Raw genomic sequence first — 15,998 nt, 5'->3', positions numbered from 1 at the left:
ACAGTATCATGTTAGACCCGCTCGACATCCATTGCTTTCCTCCTCTCCAAGGTTCTCATAGTCATCATTGTCACCGACGTCCCACTGGGTCATTATTGTCACCGATTTCCCACTGGGTGTGAGTTTTCCTTGCCCTTATGTGGGCCTACTGAGGATGTCGTAGTGGTTTGTGCAGCCCTTTGAGACACTAGTGATTTAGGGCTATATAAGTAAACATTGATTGATTGATTGATATATATGTGTATAGAAGTATGTGTGTGTGTGTGAATGAGTAATGTGTAAATTTGTTTTCTATGTTTATTTGTTTTGTTTTATTCTGATTATAATCACAAATAAGTAATTATAGGAATACTTTTTTTTTAATGACACAATCAATACCTATGTAACGTGCAGCGTCGCCCACCCTTCGCAAAGCACCACAAGTCAGTCAAGAGAGCAATCCTCAACGTTCTCAATGGTCGGAGTTCCCCGGATGAACGCATGCGCAGAAGCCACCTAAGCGGCGGTGTACCATCTTGTCACCGTGTCATCTTGGTGACGTCCAACAGCTGGGTGGAACTCGGACTCAATAACTTGCTTGTGTGACGTTTTTCCAAAGGCATGGAAGTCGGCTTGTGAAATAAGCCCGTCGTCGTATTTCCAAAGTTGACCAACCTGCGACGTCCTGTCATGGATTTTAATGTCAAGCGCTTGGCCGCCGACGCCGGCACTTTCCTGAGTCGGGCCGTGCAAGTAAGTTCTCAACTGCTAATTAGCCGCTAGCTTAACCCTCATAGCGAAACTAGTTTTTCTTTTATTTTCTTACTTCGAACAAAAATGTATTAATATTATTAAATGTGTATCACGGCTGTGTTTGTCAAAAAGTCAGATGACGTCCATTAGTTGGCTACTGTAAGCATCAACGCAGGCCGCTTTTGTCATTAGCTTCACTTTCTCGCTATTATGTATGTCATAATACCAGCGACCCCAAAGGGACAAGCGGTATAAAAAACTGGATGGATGGATGATACTTACCCCGTTTCCATATGAGTTGGGAAATTGTGTTAGATGTAAATATAAAACGCAATACAATGATTTGCAAATCCTTTTCAACCCATATTCAGTTGAATACACTACAAAGACAACATATTTGATGTTCAAACTCATAAACTTTATTTTTTGGGTGGAAAATAATTAACTTAGAATTTCATGGCTGCAACACGTGCCAAAGTAGTTGGGAAAGGGCATGTTCACCACCTTTTCTTTTAACAACACTCAATAAACGTTAGGGAACTGAGGAAACTAATTGTTGAAGCTTTGAAAGTGGAATTCTTTCCCATTCTTGTTTTATGTAGAGCTTCAGTCGTTCAACAGTCCGGGGTCTCCGCTGACGTATTTTACGCTTCATATTGCGCTACTAGACAGTTCTGGGCTGCAGGCAGGCCAGGAAAGTACCCGCGCACTTTTTTTTACGAAGCCACGCTGTTGTAACACGTGCTAAATGTGGCTTGGCATTGTCTTGCTGAAATAAGCAGGGGCGTCCATGAAAAAGATGGCAGCATATGTTGTTTCAAAACCTGTATGTACCTTTCAGCATTCGTGGTGCCTTCACAGATGTGTAAGTTACCCATGCCTTGGGCACCTTTGCACCCCCATACCATCACAGATGCTGGCTTTTGAACTTTGCCTCGATAACAGTCTGGATGCTTCGCTTCCCCTTTGGTCCGGATGACACGATGTCGAATATTTCCAAAAACAATTTGAAATGTGGACTCGTCAGACCACAGAACACTTTTCCACTTTGCATCAGTGCATCTTGGATGATCTCGGGCCCAGAGAAGCCGGCGGCGTTTCTGGATGTTGTTGATTAATGGTTTTCACTTTGCATAGAAGAGCTTTAACTTCCACTTACAGATGTGGCGACAAACTGTATTTAGTGACAGTGGTTTTCTGGAGTGTTCCTGAGCCCATGTGGTGATATCCTTTAGAGATTGATGTCCGTTTTTGATACAGACCGTCTGAGGGATCGAAGGTCACGGTCATTCAATGTTGGTTTCCGGCCATGCCGCTTACGTGGAGTGATTTCTCCAGATTCTCTGAACCTTTTGATGATATTATGGACCGTAGATGTTGAAATCTCTAAATTTCTTGCGATTACATTTTGAGGAAACACTGTTCTTAAACTGTTCGACTATTTGCTCACGCAGTTGTGGACAAAGGGGTGTACCTCGCCCCATCCTTTCTTGTGAAAGACTGAGCATTTTTTAGGAAGCTGTTTTTAAACCCAATCATGGCACCCACCTGTTCCCAATTAGCCTGCACACCTGTGGGATGTTCCAAATAAGTGTTTGATGAGCATTCCTCAACTTTATCAGTATTTATTGCCACCTTTCCCAACTTCTTTGTCACGTGTTGCTGGCATCAAATTCTAAAGTTAATGATTGTTTGCACAAAAAAAAATGTTTTATCAGTTTGAACATCAAATATGTTGTCTTTGAAGCATATTCAACTGAATATGAAATGATTTGCACCGTTTATATTTACATCTAACACAATTTCCCAACTCATATGGGAACAGGGTTTGTATTTTGAAGGTAGAAAAGCTCTATACAAGTATAGCCCATTCACCATTTTGTGTGGGGGGTGGAAAGTTCACAGAGGAGAAGCTCGGCCAGGCGGAGAAGACCGAGTTGGATGCCCACTTGGAGAATCTGTTGGTCAGAGCCGAGAACACCAAGCAATGGACAGAGAAGATCATGAAGCAGACCGAAGTCCTTCTACAGCCCAACCCAAGTAAGACCGTCTTCCAGCCAAAGGGCGTATGAAATCCTTAGAAGCGCTTGTAGAGTTTGTATGCAGGAAGAACATCTCCAAGTCGGTATCATAAACATCCATATGCAGGATTGGTATGTGACATCTGTCCTGTCGAAGAACATGGTCAAATTGATTTGCTCTACTCGTGCCAAAGTTCCCATGAAGACATTTTTTGTCCTGAAGGCTAGGTCTACACCAATGGGTCTTAACCTGGGTTCGATCGAACCCTAGGGGTTCGGCGGAATAACCTGCCTCGAATTCTCACCGGCATTGGAAGTAAACAGGTTTTTAAAAGGAAACTAATATATTATCGGAGTCTGTAAATTAGTTTGCGTGTTGATGATTTGTGTTTGGTTTTGTATTGTGTAGTTATATTTATATGGTATTTAATATTCTGAGACTCTAAATTAGTTTTCTTGCTGATGATTTGTATTTGTTTCTGTATTGTGTAGTTATAATTATAAGACCGTGGACTCATTCAAGTACCTCGGGGTTTGGGTGGACAATAAGCTGGACTGGACTGTTAACACGGACCACCAGTACAAGAAAGGACAGAGCAGGCTGTACTTCCTCAGGAGACTGCACTCCTTCAAACTGTGGATGTACTACCAGTCTGTGGTTGCCAGTGTTCTGTTCTACATGGTAGTGTGCTGGGGGGGGGCAGTACATCTAAGAAGGACAGCTCCAGACTTGAGAAACTGATCAGGCGGGCCGGTTCTACAATGGGAATGAAACTGGACTCACTGGTGACGGTGGCAGAGAAGAGGATTGTTGACAAACTAGTGAGCATCCTGGATGATGCCAGTCACCCTCTGCATAGCGTTATCAGTAGCCAGAGGAGCCTGTTCAGTTCTAGACTGCTTCATCCCAAGTGCAGGACTAACAGACTCAAGAACTCCTTTGTCCCACACGCCATTAGACTGTACAACTCCTCTCTGGGACGGGGGGCAGGGGGTACTAGGATGCAAAACAATAACTGTGCAATACGTTTTCATAACATGGTCACTACTGCCTACTTTGTCTTGTTATATTCTTATTTTACTGTTATATTGTTATTCCCATTGTTGCTTTTTAGTTTTTATTCTTATTGTAAAATTTCTCTATTTTGTTTCCATTTAAACCCCCATTATTTACTTTTTACTTTAATTTAAATTGATTTCAACTCTGTACACTGCTGCTGGAATTTTAATTTTCCTGAAGGAATCTATAAAGTACTATCTATCTATCTATCTATCTATCTATCTATCCATCTATCTATCTAATTATATGCTTTTACTTGTAATTAGGGCTGGGCGATATGGCCTTTTTTTAATATCTCGATATTTTTAGGCCATGTCACGATACACCATATATATCTTCATATTTTGCCCTAGCCTTGAATGAACATTTGATGCATATAATCACAGCAGTATGATGATTATTAATTATATGCTCATTTTTAACTTTCATGCAGAGAGGGAAATCACAACTAAGTAAGTTTAGCAAAACTGTCTTTACTAAACAGTTATTAAGCAGAGGCAAAAACATTCATTTCATTTCCAAAACAGAAAGTGCAAGATTGTCAGAGACATTTTAAAACAAGCTACTTTTGTGCATGATGTCACTAAGATGACATATCAAAACACCACTAAATTAAAGTGCACTTTTTGTACCGAACATCACTGCAATAGTTTAAAACAAATAAAGTGCACTTATGTGCATGATGTCACACAAAATATTCTAAAAACTGTCAAATAAAAATGAGCTGCATAATAGTGTTTGTTCTTCGCTATGTAGTAGGTTCCTGCGGACGTTATCTTCTTCTGTTGTTGACTATTTTTTTCATACGGTGTTGATCTGGAAATGTTTGCCTCGGCATTTTGATGGTGTGGGCGTGCGGCACCCAATGGAGATGTTGACATGCGGAGTAATCACTCTTCATTCTCTAGCAGGTGACTTTTCAAATGATGCTACATATTAGCAGCAATGCTACTTTTTGTAGCGACGCTTTTGCCGCATACTTGACAAATTACGGTTGTCTGTTCGACATATTCCCACTTTTAGCAGCAATGCTACTTTCTGTAGCGACGCTTTTGCCGCATACTTGACAAATTACGGTTGTCTGTTCGACATATTCCCACTTGAAGCCGAACCCCTGCCAGACGATGGACCCCCTGCTGTTTTCTTGGGAATTAATTCTTCCTTTATTTGTTGCCAGATTCGCACCTTCTTTCTCTCGTATTACCACTCGCATCACCGCTAACGTTACCCATGCTGATACCTCTCTGCTCCGCGAGGGCGTATACGTATGTGACGTATGTAAGAAGGTGTGCTTGTTTTATGTCTCTGTGAGAAGGAGACCAGAAAGAGTGAAAATAGCCTGTAGTGTAATGCCCGCAGCTAAAAGTAACAGCGTGAGAACGTATACTCAAATATCACTATAATCATTTTCTATATCGCCCAGACAAACCCGCGATATATTGATTATATCACCCAGCCCTATATCGAATATACTCTATATATATCGCAGGTTTGTCTTTGTGCAATATAGAATCGATTGATTGATTCTTAGATTGCACAGTACAGTACATATTCCGTACAATTGACCAATAAATGGTAACACCCGAATAAGTTTTTCAACTTATTTAAATTAGATAGATTAGATAGTACTTAGATAGTACTTTATTTATTCCGTCAGGAGAGTTCCTTCAGGAAAAAAATCGGGGTCCCCGTAGAAAATGACTATATTGTGATGTTCGAGTATACGTTCTCACGCAGTTGATTTTTCGGTGCGGGCATTACACTACAGGCTCTTCTCACTCTTTCTTGTTTCTCCATCTCACAGAGACACAAACAAGCACACCTTCTTACATACGTCACATACTGTCGCCCTTGTGAAGTAGAGAGGTAGCGGCATAGGTAACGTTAGCAGTGGTGCGAGTGGTAATACAAGAGAGAGAAGGTGCCAATCTGGTAACAAATAAAGGAATAATTAATTCCCAAGAAAAACAGCAGGGGGTCCATCGTGTGGCGGTGGTTTGGCTTCAAGCGGGAAGATGTTAAACAGACAACCGTAATATGTCAAGTATGCGGCAAATGCGTTGCTGCAAAAAGTAGCATCATTTGAAAAGTCACTCGCTAGAAAATGAAGAGTGCTTGAAACTCTGCATGTCAACATCTCCGTTCGGTACAACACCCTTAAAATACCCAAGCAACCATTTCCAGATCAACACCGCATGAAAAAAATAGTCAACAACAGAAGGAGATAACGTCCGCAGGAACCTACCACATAGTGAAGGACATACACTATTTGATTTCCTATTATGCAGCTCATTTTTATTTGACACTCATTGAAATATCTTGTGTGAAATCATGCACAAAAGTGCACTTTATTTGTTTTAAACTATTGTAGTGGCTTTCTGTACAAAAAGTGCACTCTAATATAGTGTTGCTTTGATATGTCATCTTAATGACATCATGCACAAAAGTGCACTAATAGCTTGTTTTAAAATGTCTCTGACAATCTTGTATTTTCTGTTTTGGAAATGACATGAATGTTTGTGCCACTGCTTAATAACTGTTTAATAAATACTGTACACTTTTGGTCAATTGACTTAGTTTTGATTTCCCTCTCTGCATGAAAGTTTAAAGGGGAACATTATCACCAGACTTATGTAAACGTCAATATATACCTTGATGGTGCAGAAAAAAGACCATCTATTTTGTTAACCGATTTCCGAACTCTAAATGGGTGAATTTTGGCGAATTAAACGCCTTTCTGTTTATCGCGCTGGAAGCGATGACGTCAGAATGTGACGTCGCCGAGGTAACACACCCGCCATTTTCATTTTCAACACATTACAAACACCGGGTCTCAGCTCTGTTATTTTCCGTTTTTTTGACTATTTTTTGGAACCTTGGAGACATCATGCCTCGACGGTGTGTTGTCGGAGGGTGTAACAACACTAACGGAGGGATTCAAGTTGCACCACTGGCCCGGAGATGCCAAAGTGTCTGCCGCCAGACCCCCATTGAATGTGCTGGAGTTTCTCCACATTTTACCGGCGATGCTAAGGCAGACATGGCACAGAGTAGTATGGATAACCTGCAGATGCATTTGCAACGATAGTCAACGAAATCACAAAGGTGAGTTTTGTTGATGTTGACTGCCAGCTAATCGATGCTAACATGCTACGCTAATCGATGCTAACATGCTATTTGCCGGCGGTGCTAAAGCAGACATGGAATAGAGATGTATGGATAACCTGTAGATGCATTTGCAACTATATTACGTTTCCTCCCACCCACATTTAATGCGAAAAAAACCACTTACCAATCGACGGATTTAAGTTGCTCCAGTGTCAAAAGATGCGAAAGTCCTGATCGTTTGGTCCGCACATTTTACCGGCGATGCTAACGCAGCTATTCGCCCATGCTATGGCTATGAATAGCGTCAATAGCTATTCGCTCAATAGCTTCAGTTTCTTCTTCAATATTTTCATACTCCAACCATCTGTTTAAATACATGCGTAATCTGTTGAATCGCTTAAGTCGCTGAAATCCGAGTTTGAATCCGAGCTAATGTCGCTATATCTTGCTGTGGTATTCCCATTGTTTGTTTACATTGGCAGCACTGTGTGACGTCACAGGGAAATGGATAGTGGTTTAGACGATAGCGAAAATAAGGCACTTTAAAGCTTTATTTAGGGATATTCTGAGACCGGTAACATTTTGAAAAAAACTTCAAAAAATACAACAAGCCACTGGGAACTGATTTTTATTGTTTTTAACCCTTTTGAAATTGTGATTATGTTCCCTTTTAAAAGTAGCATATATTAATGCAGTATGAAGAAGAATGTTTTAATGTAGACACATAGAATCATCATACTGCTGTGATTATATGCATCAAGTGTTCATTCAAGGCTAAGGCAAAATATGGAGATATATATCGTGTATCGTGACATGGCCTAAAAATATTGAGATATTAATAAAAAGCCATACTGCCCAGCCCTAAGTGGAGCACATGCACTGAGGTTCAACAGCAACTCTTCAGAACAACAACGGCCTCAACATTTTGGTGTTGCCAAATGAAAAAATATCCTGTTATTGCTAAGAAAGCCATGGAATTTTGTATACCATTCGTTACATCTCTTTGTGAGCAATCCTTGTCGAGGATGATGGACTTAAAAACAAAGAATAGGAACAGATTTTGCTGTGAAAATGACACGAGTGGCACTCGCCAAAGTGAAGCCACACACATCTGAACTGGTCTCTCAGATGCAACTGCAGAAGTCACACTAATTTGCAGGTGTGTCGTTTGTTGCGAGTTCATGCACTGTCTCGGTTTTGTTCTTTGAACAAGGTGATGTTCCTGCACGGTTCATTTTGTGCACCAGTAAAAAAAAAACATAACTTTGTCTTGAATTTTAAAATAATTTTTTTTTTTTTCACTAAAGAAGGGTTCGGTGAATGCGCATCTGAAACTGGTGGGGTTCGGTACCTCCAACAAGGTTAAGAACCACTGGTCTACACTAAACCGGATTACCCCTTAAACCAGGGGTAGGGAACCTATGGCTCTAGAGCCAGATGTGGCTCCTTTGATGACTGCATCTGGCTCTCGGATAAAGTAATGAATAATTCCACTTGTAATCACAGTGTTAAAAATAATGTTCAAAATATAAAACATTCCCATGCATTTTTAATCCATCCATCTGTTTTCTACCGCACCTGTTCAAGAAGTTGCGTTAATGGTAAGAAGTTATTTATTTATTATTGGTTAGTGTGGGGCTTGCCCTCCTGGGGGTTCTTCAGACCCCCAAGTACCGACATGAGAGCCTGTTTCAGGGTTACAATATTGTTTTATTTTTCAATAAGTTTTCAGCAATAGTATTTCCAGCCCCAACCCAGTCTCTCCTCCTGGCTGCTGCTCATAACAGAGCGACAGGTGATTAGATAACAAGGCCCAGGTGGGCCATCTACGCACCTGTCGCTGCAGGCCCGCAGGCCACGCCCCCCTCCACAGTTAGCTTTAGAATAAAAATGTTATTACAAAGAATAAGAGACCTATTATACTCTAGAAATGTTGGTCTTACTTAAAAATGCATGTGTTCAGTGTTAAAAAAAATATTATATGGCTTTTACGGAAATATATTTTAAAATATTTGGCTTTTTGGCTCTCTCAGCCAAAAAGGTTCCCGACCCCTGCCTTAAACGAATAATTATTTAGCCTAAGCCCCGTTTCAGCCACACTAACCCGTCGTTTAAGGCAGTGGTTCTCAAATGGGGGTACTTGACGGTATGCCAAGGTGTACGTGAGATTTCAAAAAAATATATATTCTAAAAATAGCAACTATTCAAAAATCCTTTTATAAATATATTTATTGAGTAATACCTCAGCAAAATATTGATGTAAGTTCATAAACTGTGAAAACGAAATGCAACAATGCATTATTCAGTGTTGAAAGCTTGATTTTTTTTTGTGGACATGTTCCGTAAATATTGATATTAAAGATTTATTTTTTGGTGAAGACATTTTTTAGAATTAAGTTCGTGAATCCAGATGGATCTCTATTACAATCCCCAAAGGGGGCACTTTAAGTTGATTATTACTTAAATAAATAATGAGTTGTACTTGTATAGCGCTTTTCTACCTTCAAGGTACTCAAAGCGCTTTGACACTACTTCCACATTTACCCATTCACACACACATTCACACACTGATGGAGGGAGCTGCCATGAAAGGCGCTAACCAGCACTCATCAGGAGCAAGGGTGAAGTGTCTTGCTCAGGACACAACGGACGTGACGAGGTTGGTACTAGGTGGGGATTGAACCAGGGATCCTCGGGTTGCGCACGTTCACTCTGCCACACCGTCTCGTGCTTCTATGTGTAGAAATATTTTTTTATAATTAAATCACTTTTTTAGTTTTTAGTTATTTTTATATCTTTTTTTCCCAAATAGTTCAAGAAAGACCACTACAATTGAGCAATATTTTGCACTCTTAAACAATTTAATAAATTAGAAACTGATGACAAAGTGCTGGAATTTCCTTCTCTATCTCTTTTTTCAACCAAAAATGCTTTGCTCTGATTAGGGGGTCACTGAAAAAAGCTTGAGAAACGCTGCCTTAAACGATAGTTTAGTGTGGCTGAAACAGGGCTTAGGCTAAATAATTATTTGTTTAAGGGGTTATCCGGCTTAGTGTAGACATAGCCTTAACTGATTTGCTCTACTTTAGCCAATGATCCCATGAAGCATTGATCTTCAAACATTATTTGTCTCGGAAGTTGCATTGACGGTCTCAGTCATGGGTTTGCCGCTTCTTTTTTGGTCTTCACTGTATTGAATTTGCTCCCCTGACTCTTCACTCATGACTTTGTAATTGAGTTTTCTGTAATTTCCAGATGTGCGACTGGAGGAATTTGTGTATGAGAAACTGGAAAAAAAGGCCCCGACACGCATGAACAACCATGAACTGTTAGGCGAGTCCATGATTGACTCAGGAAGTGAATTTGGTCCTGGAACCGCTTACGGTGCGTATCCATTTGACGTGTACTTTTCTATGGTCTGGCTTGAGCTTTCCAGATTGTACCGTCACCTGTCCGGTGCGACAATGGGACTGATGTGTTGTTTGTGCTGCTCGCTATTGCAGGAAATGCTTTGATAAAATGCGGCGAGACTCAGAAGCAGATTGGCGGGGCGGAGCGGGAGTTGATTCAAAGTTCGGCCATCAATTTCCTGACCCCTTTCAGGAACTTTCTGGAGGGGGACTTCAAAACGATCCTGGTGAGTTGGTCTTATCCGACGCCCCTGACGCCCGATTTTGTCTGTATTTTCCTCCGAAATATTTGACATAATTACCAAATTTTCAGGACCATAGGGCACACCGGTATATAAGGGGCACTGCCGATGATTGGTCTATTGTCTACCTTTTTTTCAAAAGGCGGCCAAAATGTTCAAAAGTCCCAATTGTGTCCAAAATACCTCCCCGGGGTTCCCGGCCACACAAGTCCCGGGTTACAAAAAATGTCCAAAACGCACCCAGCAAAGTCCCACGGGAAGTAAGGGGGAAAAATGAGAAAAGTCGGCAAAAGTCCCCCAAAATTTTCAAAATACCTACCCAGGTTCGAGTCCCAACCGGGTTCGAGTTTGAGTTTGAGTGCACACTCGAACCCGGGTGGGACTTTTGAACATTTCCCCGACTTTTCTCACTTTTCTCCCCACCTTCCCGTGGGACTTTGCTGGGCGCGGGAAGGTGGGGGAGAAAAGTGATTATAAAGAGGATTAAAGCAGACATATATATATATATTTTTTTCTAAATGTAAAATACTTCCTCTGGTCTACATAACATGTAATGGTAGTTCTTTGGTCAAAATGTTGCATAGATGGTGTTTTACAGATCATCTTCAAGCCACTTTCTGACAGTCGCTTCTGGATGCGTCGTTTTGTGCGGTCTTATTTACGTAGCTCACCTTCAACAGCGTCCTCTCCCCGTCATCTTTTGTTGTAGCGGTGTAGCGTGCAAGGACGGGAGTGGAAAAAGTGTCAAAAGAGGGCACTAAGTGTTTTAACGACTTTCAGACTTTACTTCAATCAATAACGGAGCAGCATCTCATCATCCGGAAATGACATCAAGGGCGGAAATTGTTGTTACATCGGTGATGTCGTTCACAACAACACAAGCAGATGAGATGTGTTGTGCGGGTGTATGGATTGTTCTTGTTAGCTTCAAATGCCCGTCTCAACAGTCACATTGAGTATGTCGGGTATAAATAAGCACTACTCGACACATTATTTTCCCAAACAAATTTCTTCTCTTCAACATCTCACTTACATTTATTTAAATTTTCCTGATATTATTTAGCATTTATCAGGTGATTCACTTTTATTGGCCAAGTATGTGACTTCGTCGCCGGTTCTGTGAATGCGGAAATCGGGCCTTACTTCTTGATTCAGTTTATTGATTATTGATTAGGCATACTAGTATACTGTATGAAATAAAAAAGAAAAAAATTGTACATGCTCTTTTTTTCGTTCATTCGCCCCTCACCTGTTTCACCGTCGTCGCAAGCTCCAAAATTTGCATGCACTTTGCGCAGCACATTCATTTTTTGGGGGGATTATTGTATTTTTATGATAATGAGAAGCCATAATTAAAATTCAGCCCCTATAGCAGGGGTAAGGAACCTGTGGCTCTTTTGATGACTGCATCTGGCTCTCAGATAAATCTTAGCTGACATTGCTTAACGCGATAATTATGAATAATTTCGCTGGTAATCACAGCGCTAAAAATAACGTGCAAAATATAAAACATTCTCATGCGTTTATATCCATCCATCCGTTTTCTACCGCACTTGTTCAAGAAGTCGCATTAATGGTAAGAAGTATTTTATGTCACGATGGGGGGGGGTTGCAGCTTGCTGCGGGGTCGTTCTCCCAGGAAGGCAGACGGGGACTATTCGGGACATGGCATTTAGGTAAAAACATGATTTAATTTTAACTAAAAAGATATACAAACAAAAATCGCTCACAGCGGAGGCACAACTTGGGCTAAAGAACAAAGCTAACGCATAAACAGACTAAGAACATAAATCAAACAAAACTTACTTGGCATGGCATGAAGCACGAAACTATGGCAAGGCAAGAAACAAGTCAGCATGGGGCGACTGACTGGCAAAGACGAGCTTAAATACTGCCTCTGATTAGTGCTCGGCAAGCAGGTGAGCGGGCATTTTGTCCACCAGAGACAGGTGGACAAAATGAGTAACCAAGGAAACCAGACAAGGGAGTGTAAAAAAAACGGAACTTAAAGAGTCCAAAGGATAAACAGCACATGGCCAAACAAAAACATGATCAACAGACATGACATTTTATTTATTATTGGTTAGCTTCAGAATAACAATGTTATTAAAAAGAATAAGAGACTTATTATACTCTAAAAATGTTGGTCTTACTTAAAAATGCACACATTTAGTTGTATTCAGTGTTAAAAAATATGATATGGCTCTCACGGAAATACATTTTGAAATATTTGGCTTTCATGGCTCTCTCAGCCAAAAAGGTTCCCGACCCCTGTCCTATATACTGTGTAAAATACATTGGTGATTAATACACCGTACTTTTGGGACATAAGACTAACTTAAAATCCTTTCATGTTTTCAAAAATCGACAGTGCACCTTATAACCCGGTGCGCCTAATGTAGGGCATAATTCTGATTGGCTCGCTGACCTCGAAGCTATTTTATTTGGTACATGGTGTAATGATAAGTGTGACCAGTAGATGGCAGTCACTAATAAGAGATTTCTTTAGACTGCAATTTGATGGCTAGGGCTGCGAATCTTGGGGTGTCCCACGATTCGATTCAATATCGATCCTTGGGGTCGCGATTCGATTATATATTGATTTTTTTCGATTCAACGCGATTCTCGATTCAAAAACGATATTTTTCCGATTCAAAACGATTCTGTATTCATTCAATACATAGGATTTCAGCAGGATCTACCCCAGTCTGCTGACATGTTAGCAGAGTAGGAGATTTGTAAAAAAAAAAAAAAGCTTTTATAATTGTAAAGGACAATGTTTTATCAACTAATTGCAATAATGTAAATTTGTTTTAACTATTAAACGAACCAAAAATATGACTTATTTTATCTTTGTGAAAACATTGGACACAGTGTGTTGTCAAGCTTATGAGATGCCATGCAAGTGTAAGCCACTGTGACACTATTGTTCTTTTTTTTTATTTATTTTTTTATAAATGTCTAATGATAATGTAAATGAGGGATTTTTAATCACTGCTATGCTGAAATTATAACTAATATTGATACTGTTGTTGATAATATTAATTTTTGTTTCACTACTTTTGGTTTGTTCTGTGTCGTGTTTGTGTCTCTCAATTGTTTATTGCAGTTCTGAGTGTTGCTGGGTCAGTCTTGGTTTTGGCATTGGATTGCATTGTTATAGTATTGCTGTGTATTGGTTTGTTGGATTGATTAAAAAAATAAAATAAAATTACAACTTTTTTTTTTTTTTAAATCAAGAATTGATTTTGAATCGCACAACGTGAGAATCGCGATTCGTATTTGAATTGATTTTTTCCCCACACCCTAATGATTGATTTATTGATTGACATATTTATTTCGAACCTGCACAGTACAACAAAACACTTTTTTTTTTTTCTTTTTTACATTTTGGCAGAGATAATCATGCAAGGCTCGGTTGGTACATTGGCTGTGCCAGCAACTTGAGGGTTGCACGTTTGATTCCCGCTTCCGCCATCCTAGTCACTGCCGTTGTGTCTTTGGGCAAAACACTTAACCCACCTTTTCCCAGTGCCACCCACACTGGTTTAAATGTAACTTAGATATTGGGTTTCACTATGTAAAGCGCTTTGAGTCACTAGAGAAAAGCGCTATATAAATATAATTCACTTCACTTCACTTGAAAAGGGGTTGGATGAAGCAGATGCTTATAATATCCCAACCTCTCTCACTCATTCCACATTTATAAATAAATAAATGATAAATGGATTGTACTTGTATAGCGCTTTTCTACCTTCAAGGTACTCAAAGCGCTTTGACACTACTTCCACATTTACCCATTCACACACACATTCACACACTGATGGAGGGAGCTGCCATGCAAGGCGCTAACCAGCACCCATTAGGAGCAGGGGTGAAGTGTCTTGCTCAGGACACAACGGACGTGACGAGGTTGGTACTAGGTGGGGATTGAACCAGGGACCCTCGGGTTGCGCACGGCCACTCTTTTCACTGCGCCACGCCGTCCCCATTTATCATAAACAATATAATACAAGAACAATACTATATAAACAAGAAAAACTCTTGTACACTAACAATATGATAGTACCACTGTGTGAAGGTCTGGAGCCGTGGGGGTGCATTGTTTGCACGATGAAGCACAGTATTATGCAAAAGCAACTTTTCTTACCTTCTGGTACCTGCTGATGTGAATTTGGGATCTGCATAAGTTCTGAAAACGTCCGCGTGTACGCAATCGTAATCCATGCCAAAGCCGTGGTCATAAGCTTCTTCTTTTTCTCTATCTTCTCATGTGGCATTCATCTTCGCTGTATTGAAAATCAAGATTAAATTGGGGTTAATCAAATTTATTCCCCAGCAACCTTCACTGTGTGAAGGTCTGGAGCCGTGGGGGTGCGTTGTTTGCACGATGAAGCACAGCCAGGCTGGTTCCAAGTTTACAGAGATGGCAGTAAACAACACCACAACCTTAAATGTTCCATTGAGAATATAGAACATTACACACAATACTTAAAAATCTGTCAAAATGTTTTAGTACGACTTTGGTAAGCTATGAAGCCACACTGCTTAATAAACATAGGAGTATTATTATGGTGTGTGTATAAGGACCACAAAATGGCACCTATTAGCAGACATATCTGGCGTTTTGTTTCACAATATTATGCAAAAGCAACTTTTCTTACATTATGGTACCTGCTGATGTGTATTTGGGGTCTGCATAAGTTCTGAAAATGTAATCCGTGCCAAAGCCGTAGTCATAAGCTTCTTTTTCTCTATCTTCTCATGTGGCATTCATCTTCGCCCTATTGAAAATCAAGATTAAATTGGGGTTAATCAAATTTAATCCCTGACAACCTTGTGATGAATTTCATTAAAAATGTTTTTTGTTTGACAGTCATACATTCTTAATCTTAATTGACATACAAGCGTAAAACTAAGGTCAGTCTTAAAAAACCTGTGACTGTATTACAAACTTGAGTTTGTTTTTTTTCCCAATCAATTTATTTATTAGGATGATGTTGGAAAAATGCACAGCACAACAAACAATCACACTTGCATTAAACAATTCAACAAGTCCAAAAAGGAGTAGGAAGACGCGAAGCTGATCTTAATCCACCCTTGCCCCATTCTTTGTTGTACTTTCTGAATATCATATGCTTCAAATACCTCCCAAGGTTATACATCGTTTAAGTTCCTTACCTAACCCCAGCTGCACTAAATGCTTTCAATGCTGTGCGTGCATACAATTGCTCAAAATGTTTCATTTCTGAGATTATATTTCATCTCTTTTTCAGAAGAATAGTAAAGGAATAATGGATTACATTTATGTCGCGCTTTTCTAGACACTCAAATCTAGGGGTCTCAAACTCAATTTACCTGGGGGCCACTGGATGCAGAAACTAGGTGACGCTGGGCCGCGAGAAAAGATTTCGTAAAAAAATCT

At 40.1% G+C, this 15,998-nt stretch overlaps 1 protein-coding gene across 1 annotated transcript in view; it reads left to right on the top strand.

Moving 5' to 3' along the window:
- Nucleotides 1-498: 498 nt before the first annotated feature.
- sh3glb1a (SH3-domain GRB2-like endophilin B1a) overlaps nucleotides 499-15,998 on the top strand; it is a 32,231-nt gene continuing 16,731 nt past the window's right edge. The window contains exons 1-4 of the mRNA XM_061922307.1: nucleotides 499-732; nucleotides 2,631-2,772; nucleotides 10,177-10,305; nucleotides 10,425-10,558. Of these exons, the coding sequence (XP_061778291.1) occupies nucleotides 670-732; nucleotides 2,631-2,772; nucleotides 10,177-10,305; nucleotides 10,425-10,558 (468 nt within the window). The 5' untranslated portion in view covers nucleotides 499-669. The remainder of the gene's footprint in view (nucleotides 733-2,630; nucleotides 2,773-10,176; nucleotides 10,306-10,424; nucleotides 10,559-15,998) is intronic.

The sequence above is a fragment of the Nerophis ophidion genome, linkage group LG15 (assembly GCF_033978795.1).
Source record: "Nerophis ophidion isolate RoL-2023_Sa linkage group LG15, RoL_Noph_v1.0, whole genome shotgun sequence".
In the NCBI taxonomy this organism is placed as follows: Eukaryota; Metazoa; Chordata; class Actinopteri; order Syngnathiformes; family Syngnathidae; genus Nerophis; species Nerophis ophidion.
Note: the sequence above shows the minus strand (reverse complement) of the source record. Positions and strands in the feature narration are given on the sequence as shown.